The 12,800-nt window shown below is 42.1% G+C and overlaps 1 protein-coding gene across 1 annotated transcript; it reads left to right on the top strand.

Annotated features, from left to right (window-relative positions):
* Positions 1–918: 918 nt before the first annotated feature.
* On the top strand, positions 919–12,283 carry LOC108462057 (uncharacterized). Its single transcript, XM_017762057.2, has 3 exons — positions 919–1,281; positions 11,154–11,464; positions 11,608–12,283. The coding sequence occupies exons 1-3, from the start codon at positions 919–921 to the stop codon at positions 12,281–12,283; spliced, it is 1,350 nt and encodes a 449-aa protein (XP_017617546.2).
* The last annotated feature ends 517 nt before the right edge of the window (positions 12,284–12,800 follow it).

Here is a 12,800-nt window from a genome sequence, read left to right as displayed (position 1 = left end):
ACCATTATAGCATTTCTCTTTCATATGAAGACGATTGTCATGTGGATGGTAAGGGTATTGGAAGGAAAGTGATTGATAGAGTGCATGAGACCTACAAAAATGAGTTGGATGGAAAGAATTTTGCCTATGATGGTAAAAAGCTCGTTTACTATAGGACCGCTACCAAACAACAAGCTTGATTTTACTGTTGTACTTATCAGAAACAATGGAAATGTAAGCCCCGATGGCCTGGATAGCTCAAGTAAGCGTGAAAGAAAGCGATTAAAAAAGACCGTATCATACAAAGACCTTTAGAGATTACTATGCTGCGAAGGTACGGAGGCAGGATGCTCTGCGTTGGTAGAAATCTGAAAGCTCTCAAGAAACATTGAGGATATAGGATATTATTTTAAGGTAGCACACTACAGAACGGGATACCTACCTATTCGCTAATCTATCTCAAAATAATCAGAACAACTTCACAGGTATTGGAGGAGGTGCCTTTAGCTGCATGGATTACCCCACAGGTGAGGTCGTAGCTCAAACTCGGGAGGCGGTGATTATTTACGACATTACGGACAGTGACATATTGAGCACCAATATGAGTTGTAATCTGATCGTGGCCAAGAGTTTGTTTTGTTGTTAAAACTTTAGGCATTAGGGTGAAAGCGTATTTGTAATCCATTTATATGTAAAGATATTCTTTTTCTAAATAAAGTTTTCTAAATGAGATTGAATCGAGATCGATACCTTTTGCATTCATGCATTTGCATCTCATAGCATTTCATTGCATCATTTGCATTCAAAATTATAGAAAGACTCTAATTAGTTAAAATTACTACAGAAGTTAGAAAGGAAAATCTGGAAATTACACATCCGTACGGAACTCGAGCGAAAACCAAGAATATGGATCAAAGGTTTGAGCAATTACAGAAGGATATGCAAGACCAATTACAAGAGCAATTGGCCAAGATGCAAAATGACATGAGGGAGCAAATGCTAGAGGCTCAGAAGAATATGATGGCCGAGATGGCTCAGTTCCTGAGGGCCACCGATAAAAGAAAGGCCCCTATGGCTATTACTGGAGAGGATAGCGAGGATTCTCCTCCGGGTTTTACCCCACTCCATGTGCCAACACATACTGAGGCACTTCTTAGGAGGCCATCTGTCACGATAAGGCCTCACCATGAGCCTGTCAATACTGGAGTACCCATGAACTTCCAAACTGGTTTAGGATTCAATGTGGGTGACAATTCTGCCAATCCAATCATTCCTGATCTATATATGGTGGAAAAGGAAGATGTAACACCCCAAACCCGGCCCAGACGTTATGGCCAAATTTGACGTGCCACATCAGAGTTAAAAATCTGAGTTTCGTTTTAGAGTTTTTAAAAGCCATATGTTTTGGTTGAGTTAACAAAGTGTATGGAAGCTAAGCACCGTGTAGGTATCCGAGGGAGGAGGTGAGCCATGAAGGTTGCTTAAGTACCGAGCTCTTTAATTGGATCCAATCCTAGACATGCCCACAACCATAGCCACACTTTGTCATTTCGAGTTTAAATTGCTTAAGTGGACGTCTTTGATTAACCGATGAATCGTGGTGTTGAGATAATTTGAAAACAAGTATCATTTTGAAAACGCGTCCTAAGTCTAGCCCATTTGAATAATAATTAACCAATTTTAAAGTTATTAAAATTAAAATAATCCCGAAAAGAAATAAAAGAAAAGTTAAAATTGGCCTTATTACAACCCAAAAATAAATAATAGTTAAAGGAAATTAAACGAAACCAACACTTTATTTAAAGCCCAAGACGATCACCGTGGCCACTCAATCCCTCCTACCAAGTCCCCACATCAAGGCTCACCGCAAGGTTAAGGAAAAGGGGTGAGTTTGGAAACTCATGTGCAACAAGCCCCTTCGAGCCCAAAACAATAATGGCCTGTTGGGTCTAAGCCCAAATCCAATCTCAATCATGCACGGGTCGTAGCCCTTTTCATATTTCATATTTCATAATATCGGGTCAAGCCTTTTCATATTTCATATTATCGGGTCAAGCCTTTTCATATTTCATATTATCGGGTCAAGCCTTTATCAGAAACAGTATGGCCCTTAGGCCCATTTCAATGTCACATATAATTTCAATGAAAGAATGCAACCTATTTGGGGAGACTACTCAACCCACCATCCGCTACTCTCCACCCGCATTCAACCAACACATCATGTGGGATTAACTCGACCCACCCCGCCAAACTCTCCATCGGCAAAGATAGTGCTTTATCATATAATTGGAGGCCTAGCCTCTTTTAATAATCGGGCAAAAGCCCTTTCAATAATCGGGCATAAGCCCTTTTATAATCTGGGGCATAAGCCCTTTTGATAATCGGGCATAAGCCCTTTTGATAATCGGGCATAAGCCCTTTTGATAATCGGGCATAAGCCCTTTTCACTTCCTCCATCCATATAAAACCCAACCCAATGCATTTATGATTACCTCATGTGCATATCATACATATCATGTGCATATCATACATTTCATGTGCATATCATACATACCATATTTATCAAAATCCCATGTATTAAAATCATACATAAACCCTAGGGGTATAATGGTCATTTTACCTAGGGGCAAACGGTCATTTTCATATTATAAGGGTAATCTCGTAATTTTACCAAAAATTAGGGTTTCCATGTTCATTAACAATTACTAACAATCCATGGGTGCAAACCGTGATTCTGGCCCATTTTTAGCGAAATCGAGTTATTGGGCCTAAAACCCCTAATGGGCCCTACTTAGCCAATTTCGCGTGCTAGGCCCACTTAGCCTATATTCCATAACGGTTTTAATAGTCTTATCATGCAATTTAACAGATTTCCGTTTTCTATCAATTTTACCCAAATGGGCCCGAAAGCCCAATGGGCCCCACTTCAGCCCCTCGAGGCCCAACTTACCAAGAACGCCAAAAATCACATTCTTACCGTTTCCATCATTCTCGTTCACCGCCTCATCGATTCTAACTAACTAGTGAGCGTCATTGCTCATAAGTCCTCGAAATGCCGTAATTTGGCATTTCGCTTTTCTCGCATCTTATCGCTTTAAGCTATGAAAGGGTTCGTTACACACCGATTTGCGATATTCCTTGACGAGATCTCCTACACGATTTCTCCTATAATCAATTGTTAAATAGATCAGCTCGCAATAATTGAACCAAATTAAGAACTTTCCAATATTAACACTTACACATTCGCCACCATCCATAATGGCCTTAGGCACCTTACCTTTGTCGCGATTGATGACTAGGCCTAGCTACTCCGCGATCCAAGCTACTCCAAATCGACACTACACCTTGCTGCTCCTTCAATAAATAAACCAAAAATATTAAAAGAAGACCCCATAGAATCTATGCCCATATTCGCCATCTCCCTAAACTTGGAGTTTCGCTTTTGACCAAAGCTACACTAGGAATTGTTTAGAGTTTGAACACTTACCACGCTCTTTCTCCTCTTGAATCCAGATGCCTAAAAGGTAAGGGAATCGAACGCCAACTATTGAGAAGGAAGAAAAGGTTGCTGGTCACAAAGAATCGGCACCCCTATCTTCATCGATTCGCTTTTTAAGACTTCCGGCAAAAATAGAGATAAGGGAAAACAATGGTGAATGAAAGGAAATAGTGGGCTGATTTGAAAGAAAGAAAAGGAAGAAAATTGAGTAGAAGGGAGGTAGATTCTACTGAAAAGAAAAAGAGAAAAGCTACACACCAAAGAACAAAATCGGCACAACTAAGACCCTAATGCCAAATTACTAACCTAGTACCCTCCGCCGAAAATCCCTCTCCAAACTCCCTTATTCGCCAACTCTATCTCCATATCACATCCCTAAAATCTCTCCCTTATCCCTCCTTAATTTATGCATTTGACTTGATCCAACTCTCTCCTCTTACGTAATCCACTCAGTTCCAACACTTACCCTTCCCGCACAAAAATAAATACTCCTATTTGCCAACACAGGAATCGATCCTGTGTCTTCCCCAACACTTACACGCCACCTTTAAAGCTCCCTAGTGGCGCCACTTAGCCACTTTGCGGAGGATCTTTTGTGATACACTTTACCCACAACTTAATATAAGGGCACCTAGCCGTAACCCCTAACTCCTAAGTCCAAAATTTAAAAATTCCACCGGGTTTTGGCCAACTCATGGGCCTTCTATAAGCCCATTTACACACCTAAATTATGAATTCCATCATCACCTACCAAATTTTAGAAATTTACTTAAAATATCAAGAATCGCGAAAACCCGAAAATCGAGGATGTTACAACTCTACCCTCCTTAAAGAAATTTCGCCTCGAATTTACTCGTCCAAACAGTTGAGGGTATCACGACGATTGCCTCTTCGGTCTCCCAAGTAGCTTCTTCCTTGCCATGGTTCTTCCAAAGTACCTTCACCAACGGATCGACCTCCTTCTCAACACCTTGACATCACGATCAAGTATTTGCACGTGTTCCTCTTCAAAGGTCAAATCCGACTGCACCTCAATTTCGCGAATCGCACGATATGAGTTGGGTCGAACGATATCGCCTTAGCATGGACACATGGAAGACATCGTGAATGCGATCCAGCTTCGAGGTAACTCTAGCCGATAAGCCACCGCCCTATCCGCTTAATGATTCGGTAAGGCCCAATAAACCGGGCTCAACTTACCCTTCTTACCAAATCTCAAGATCTTCTTCCAAGGCGAAACTTTCAAAAGACCATGTCTCCTCATCGCATATTCAATATCCTTACACTTCAGATCGGATAAGACTTTTGTCGATCCGCCGCCTCTTTAACCTCTTCCCGAATACCTTAATCTTGTCTTCAGATTCGCCACCAACTCGTCCAAGTATTTGCCTTTCCCCATTCGCCCAACAAGTAGGCGAAGCGACACCTTCGCCCATATAGTGCCTCATATGGAGCCATCTCAATACTTGCTTGGTAATCTGTTGTTATACGCGAACTCCGCTAAGGGCAAATGGTCCTCCCAACCGCCTCTAAACTCAATAGCACAACCCTCAACATATCCTCTAAAATGAATAACCCTCTCGATCGCCCATCCGATCGAGGGTGAAAAGCCGATCGAAATCCAATCGCGTTCCCAATGCCTCATGCAACTTCGCCAAAATCGAGATGTAAACCTTGGGTCTCGGCCTGAAATTATCGACATCGCACACCATGCAACTGCATTTATTTCCGCCACATACAATCGGCCAACTTCAAGTGAGTAATCGGTCCGGACAGTATGAAATGAGCAGATTTCGTGAGTCATCCACAATTACCCAAACCGAATCCTTCTTAGAAGGTGTCAACGGCAACCCACTTACAAAGTCCATAGTTACCCTTTCCCACTTCCAAAGTGGTATCTTTACCCATTGTAATAATCTCGAAGGTAGTTGATGCTCACCTTCACTTGTTGACATGTCAAACATCTCCCAACAAATTCGGTCACTTTCGCTAAGCCAAAGCCACCAATATTGCTCTCGCAAGTCTCGATACAACTTACTCCCTCTTGGATGCATAGCACAAGGTCCATTATGTGCCTCTTTCAAAATCATCAATCTCAAATCGGAGTTCTTCTAAGATACAAATTCTCCTCGAAAACAAAGAATTCCTCACTATTTAACCCAAAGTCGATTCTCCCTTCTCAACTTGTCAAACCGAGCAACCAACGACTCATCCTCCAACTGCTGTTTAACTGTTCTACCCAAGTTGGTCTCACCAGAACTCGCCAACAAACTCCGTCGTCATACAAACTTAGACGAGCAAACATCGCTTTAATTCCGCCACGCCCTTCGACTTAACGACGCCACGACATTCGCCTTACAGGTGGTACTCAATCGAACAGTCATAGTCCTTTAACAACTCTATCCACCTTCGCTGCCTAAGATTCAGCTCCTTTTGAGTCAGCAAGTACTTAAGACTCTTGTGATCCGTATAGATGATGCATTTCTCTCCATACAAGTAATGCCTCCATATTTTAAGTGCAAAGATTACCACTGCCAATTCCAAGTCATGCGTAGGGTAGTTCACCTCATGTGGCTTAAGCTGTCGTGAAGCATAAGCGACCACTTTACCCTCTTGCATCAACACGCAGCCCAAACCTACATGTGACGATCATTCAGACACCATGAAATCCTTACCGGACTGGTGAATCAAACCGGCGCTTAGTCAAAACCTTCTTCAACTTCTCAAAAGCCTCTTGCTGCTTATCTGTCCAAACAAAAGGTGCTCCCTTCCTTATAAGTTTCGTTAACGGTGCTGCCCTAAAAATTTTATCTACCTTAACCGAATGTCCCAATGGACTTATTACTGATACCCCACTCATAGTCTTCTCAGGAAGCACATCCAAAGCCCCCGATACATCACAAGCAACATACGAGTGGGTGGAACCCACATCAATCAAAGCAGTGTAAGGCATGCTACGAATGAAGAACGTATCAGTTATAACATCGAGCGCCACCCTCCTCACGACATCGCAAAGATAAACCAACGCCGGTTGTCGAGCCAAGATGTCCAAGACCTCGCCAGTGCCCCACGCCCTCTTCCATTACCATTGCCACTCTACCTTGCCCACGACCCTCTCGTGGTGGTGGTCCTCCTCGTCGTGGTTGGACATCCCTTTGCTCGCCGCTAGCTCCTCGAAATGTCCTCCGAGGACACTCTTTGAACTTATGCTCCTTTGACCCACATCGAAAACATGCTCCAGTTCATTTCCAAGACTCCCCATATGCACCCTACCACAGCCCCCGCAAGCTGCGGTCTATAAGTATTTATCGAACCGCCGAACCGGTTCCTCCATCCTTGCTCTTTTAACACTTCGATTCGTGGCACTCGAGGGTCCGAAATCCTCTTGAATCTGGGTCGATCCTTCTCACGATTCTCGTCGCCACTCACTTCACCTCCTCGGCTATCTTAGCCTTTTCTACCAATGCAAAGAAACCACGCTCCCTCCGTGGAGCTATCAATATCCTAAGCTCATCGCGGAGACCATCCTCGAAGCGGACATCTGCGCCATATTCATTGCCACTATACCACTAGCATATCGACTCACCTCAAAAATTCGCCTCATACTGCCTATGCCTTATCACTTTGAGTCGATTCAAGAATTCCTTCGACGAGCATCCACATAGCTTGCTCCAACATACCTCCCTTTAAAGGTAGTTTTGAACAATTCCTGTGTTACTTGCTCAATTGGGGTACTCTCTCTTACGGTGATCCACCATCGGTATGCCTCGTCACGTAGCAAATGACACGCCTCCTTTCACTTTTGCTCCACCGAGCGCCTAGGTCGTCCATGATCCGCTCTGTTGCCTCCACCAATATTCTCGCCACATTCGGGCCACTCCAGATACACCCCTAAATACCTCGCTCGCTGGTCTTGAGTCGCTCCGATATAGACCCCTATTCACCGTCCCAAGATTAGCTTCACCACTCTTTCTAAAACCCTTAACATGGCTTGGGATAAAGCGCCATCCCCGCACTCGATCATAAACCCAATCTCCGTTGCTTGCGGCACACACCTGGCTCCTCACCGGCCTATGCCCCGAGGATGAAGATTCAGCTTGCACCCTTCCGCGACCACGCCCGCGGCCTCGCCCACAGCCTCCTCTAGTACTCATATCGAATTATCGATTTATTTAATTTTATGAAATTAGTATAACGCTCCACCTTGCTTATTAAGAAAATGTCTTATGTAGATATAGCAGCTCAAGGATTTTTCAGATCATCGTAGCCTAGCTACGCCTCATTCCTACTGCTTATGACTCTACCCTAGCTAAAGTCTCATAGTAGGGTCTCAAAGACTATTCATAATATCATATCAATATCATATATTGTAAGGAAAATATACTTACAGACTTGGTGCCGGGATTCGGCGCCACTTCATTCTCCAATCCATTTAGAACTAAAAACCATGTTTTTGATTATCGAAAATAGAAATTCAAAACTTTGATTTGAAAACTCCCTTTATTTTGAACTCTTGATTTAAAAGCAGAAAAACGGTACCTTTTAACATATATTCTCCATAAAACATCTTTAAAATGAATTTTTCAGAAGCCATTTCCAAAAATACCCTTCTTAGGCCTAAGTTTCTGAAAACATTTTTGGACCCGATCCACAGCTGAGTTGTTGCAACCTAGGCTCTGATACCACTAAATGTAACACCCCAAACCCAGCCAGACGTTATGGCCAAATTTGACGTGCCACATCGGAGTTAAAAATCGAGTTTCGTTTTAGAGTTTTTGAAAGCCATATGTTTTCTTGAGTTAACAAAGTGTATGGAAGCTAAGCACCGTGTAGGTATCCGAGGCGGAGGAGGTGAGCCATGAAGGTCGCTAAGTACCAAGCTCTTTAATTGGATCCAATCCTAGACAAGCCCACAACCATAGCCACACTTTGTCATTTCGAGTTTAAATTGCTTAAGTGGACGTCTTTGATTAACCGATGAATCGTGGTGTTGAGATAATTTGAAAACAAGTATCATTTTGAAAACGCGCCCTAAGTCTAGCCCATTTGAATAATAATTAACCAATTTTAAAGTTATTAAAATTAAAATAATCCCAAAAGAAATAAAAGAAAAGTTAAAATTGGCCTTATTACAACCCAAAAATAAATAATAGTTAAAGGAAATTAAACGAAACCAACACTTTATTTAAAGCCCAAGACGATCACCGTGGCCACTCAATCCCTCCGCCCAAGTCCCCACATCAAGGCTCACCGCAAGGTTAAGGAAAAGGGGGTGAGTTTGGAAACTCAGTGCAACAAGCCCCTTCGAGCCCAAAACAATAATCTACTGTTGGGTCTAAGCCCAAACCCAATCTCAATCATGCATCGGGTCAGAGCCCATTTCATATTTCATTTTTCATAATATCGGGTCAAGCCTTTTCATATTTCATATTATGGTCAAGCCTTTTCATATTTCATATTATCGGGTCAAGCCTTTATCAGAAACAGATGGCCCTTAGGCCCATTTCAATGTCACATATAATTTCAATGAAAGAATGCAACCCATTTGGGGAGACTACTCAACCCACCATCCGCTACTCTCCACCCGCACTCAACCAACACACCATGTGGGATTAACTCGACCCACCCCGCCAAACTCTCCAATCGGCAAAGATAGTCTTTATCATATAACCGAGGCCTAGCCTCTTTTAATAATCGGGCAAAAGCCCTTTCAATAATCGGGCATAAGCCCTTTTATAATCGGGCATAAGCCCTTTTGATAATCAGGGCATAAGCCCTTTTGATAATCGGGCATAAGCCCTTTTCACTTCCTCCATCCATATAAAACCCAACCCAATGCATTTATGATTACCTCATGTGCATATCATACATATCATGTGCATATCATACATTTCATGTGCATATCATACATACCATATTTATCAAAATCCCATGTATTAAAATCATACATAAACCCTAGGGTATAATGGTCATTTTTACCTAGGGGCAAACGGTCATTTTCATATTATAAGGGTAATCTCGTAATTTTACCAAAATTAGGGTTTCCATGTTCATTAACGATTACTAACAATCCATGGGTGCAAACCGTGATTCTGGCCCAGTTTTAGCGAAATCGAGTTATTAGGCCTAAAACCCCTAATAGGCCCTACTTAGCCAATTCGTCGTCTAGGCCCACTTAGCCTATATTCCATAACGGTTTTAACGGTCTTATCATGCAATTTAATGATTTTCATTTTCTACCAATTTTACCCAAATGGGCCTGAAGCCCAATGGGCCCCACTCTACCCCTCGAGGCCCAACTTACCAAGAACGCCAAAAATCACATTCTTACCGCTTCCATCGCTCTCTCACCGCCTCATCGATTCTAACTAACTAGTGAGCGTCATTGCTCACAAGTCCTCGAAATGCCGAATTTTAGATTTCGCTTTTCTAAGATCTTATCGCTTCAAGCTATGAAAGGGTTCGTTACACACCGATTTGCGATATTCCTTGACGAGATCTCCTACACGATTTCTCCTATAATCAATTGTTAAATAGATCAGCTCGCAATAATTGAACCAAATTAAGAACTTTCCAATATTAACACTTACACATTCTACCACCATCCATAATGGCCTTAGGCACCTTACCTTTGTCGCGATTGATGACTAGGCCTAGCTACTCCGGTGATCCAAGCTACTCCAAATCGACACTACACCTTGCTGCTCCTTCAATAAATAAACCAAAAATATTAAAAGAAGACCCCATAGAGTCTATGCCCATATTCGGCCATCTCCCTAAACTTGGAGTTTCGGCTTTTAACCAAAGCTACACTAGGAATTGTTTAGAGTTTGAACACTTACCACAGTCGTTCTCCTCTTGAATCCGGATGCCTAAAAGGTAAGGGAATCGAACGCCAACTATTGAGAAGGAAGAAAAAGGTTGCTGGTCACAAAGAATCGGCACCCCCTATCTTCATCGATTCGGCTTTTATGCACTTCGGCAAAAATAGAGATAAGGGAAAACAATGGTGAATGAAAGGAAATAGTGGGCTGATTTGAAAGAAAGAAAAAGGAAGAAAATTGAGTAGAAGGGAGGTAGATTCGGCTGGAAAAGAAAGAGAGAAAAAGCTACACACCAAAGAACAAAATCGGTACAACTAAGGCCCTAATGCCGAAATTACTAACCTAGTACCCCTCTGCCGAAAATCCCCTCTCCAAACTCCCTTATTCGGCCAACTCTATCTCCATATCACATCCCTAAAATCTCTCCCCTTATCCCTCCTTAATTTATGCATTTGACTTGATCCAACTCTCTCCTCTTACAAAATCCACTCAAGTTCCAACACTTACCCTTCCTGCACAAAAATAAATACTCCTATTTGCCAACACAGGGAATCGATCCCAGGTCTTCCCCCAACACTTACACGCCACCTTTAAAGCTCCCTAGTGGTGTCACTTAGCCACTTTTCCAGAGGATCTTTTTGTGATACACTTTACCCACAACTTAATATAAGGGCACCTAGCCAGAACCCCTAACTCCTAAGTCCAAAATTTAAAAATTCCACCGGGTTTTGGCCAACTCATGGGCCTTCCATAAGCCCATTTACACACCCAAATTATGAATTCCATCATCACCTACCAAATTTTAGAAATTTACTTAAAATATTAAGAATCGTGAAAAACCCGAAAATCAGGATGTTACAGAAGATTTGAGGGCTGAAGCTGCTAGGCAGTTGGATGAACGCTGCAGATGGCTGGGGGAAAAGTTCAAGACATTGGAGAGTGCTGAGGGGTATCATGGGATTAATGCCAAAGATTTGAGTTTGGTCCCAGATCTGGTGCTTCTCCATAAGTTCAAAATGCCGGAGTTCGAGAAGTACAATGGTACTACTTGCCCAGAGGCCCACATTACGATGTTTTGCAGACGCATGACGGGATATGTAAATAATGACCAGTTACTGATACATTGTTTCCAAGATAGTCTAGTTGGAGCAGCAGCCAAGTGGTACAATCGAATGAGCCAGGCCAGAATAAGTTCATGGAGGGATCTTGCACAAGCCTTCATGCAGCAGTACAATCACGTGACTGACATGACTCCAGATAGGATCACACTGCAAAACATGGAGAAAAAGCCTAATGAAATTTTAGGCAATATGCACAAAGGTGGAGGGAAGTGGCCATGCAAGTTCAGCCACCGCTCCTTGAAAAGAAAACCACAATGCTCTTCATTAATACTTTGAAGGCCTCATTCATCATCTATATGATTGGGAATACTACTAAAAGTTTTTCTGATATAGTAATAGCGGGCGAGATGATTGAGAATGCTATAAGAGATGGCAAGATTGAAGTTGGAGAAACTACCAAGAGGTCAGTTCCAAAGAAAAGGGAGAATGAAGTGAACAGTACGAGCTCATACAATAAAGATCACTTAAGGTCAATAACTGTCAATCAACCAAAGGTAACTACGGTGGGGCAACAAGGTTCGACAAAGCAGGAATCAAGCGTAAGGCAAAATTTTGAAAAGCTCCAATTTACGCCAATCCCAATGTCGTATAAGGAGTTATATCAAAGTTTATTTGATTCACATGTGGTGTCTTCATATTATATAAGGTCGTTGCAGCCCCCGTACCCCAAATGGTATGATTCAAACGCTCAATGTGATTATCATGCGGGAGTATCAGGGAATTCAATAGAAAACTGTACTGCCTTCAAGAAGACGGTTGAAAGACTCCTCGAGATGGGGATTGTGAAGTTTGATGATATCCCAGGTACAAAGAGCTCGTTACCAAATCACGGTGATAAGGGAGTAAATGCAAATGATTAAAGGACTCCGTCAAAGATGGAAGAATAAGAAGAGGATTAGTAGTGTTGGATCCTGAGTAGAGAAACCTGTGAGGCATTCGTCCTTACAAACCTGGAAATGTTTTGAACGATTAGTCTCTAGAGGAACCTCTTGTAGTTTTTAGAGATCATACAGAGTAATATTCAGAACACTTCATTGCTCTAAAGCCTAGGAGTAATGAGATTTCTTTTGTGAAATAGGCTCATGGTCAGACATCATTATTTCAATAAAACATATCTTTCATGATTAATTCAAGCAAATGTTCCCTCATTCTTTATTTTTGGATTTCCATCAAATTTCTTCATTCATAACGTGTAAATAGTCATTCTTGAATTCATTTATTCCTTGTATATACTTTTGTGTGCTTATCATAGACCCCTAGATATCAATGACACGGGCAACGATACTACAGATTCAAAGTACCTTTTGAGTGCAATATGTGTTTAGAGGAATCTCAGTACTTTGAAGGTGACAGAAATTGTGACTTATTTCTGAATTT

The sequence above is a fragment of the Gossypium arboreum genome, chromosome 8 (genome assembly GCF_025698485.1).
Source record: "Gossypium arboreum isolate Shixiya-1 chromosome 8, ASM2569848v2, whole genome shotgun sequence".
NCBI lineage: Eukaryota > Viridiplantae > Streptophyta > Magnoliopsida > Malvales > Malvaceae > Gossypium > Gossypium arboreum.
The sequence above is the reverse complement of the archived record's forward strand: the minus strand, read 5'-3'. Positions and strand labels throughout refer to the sequence as shown.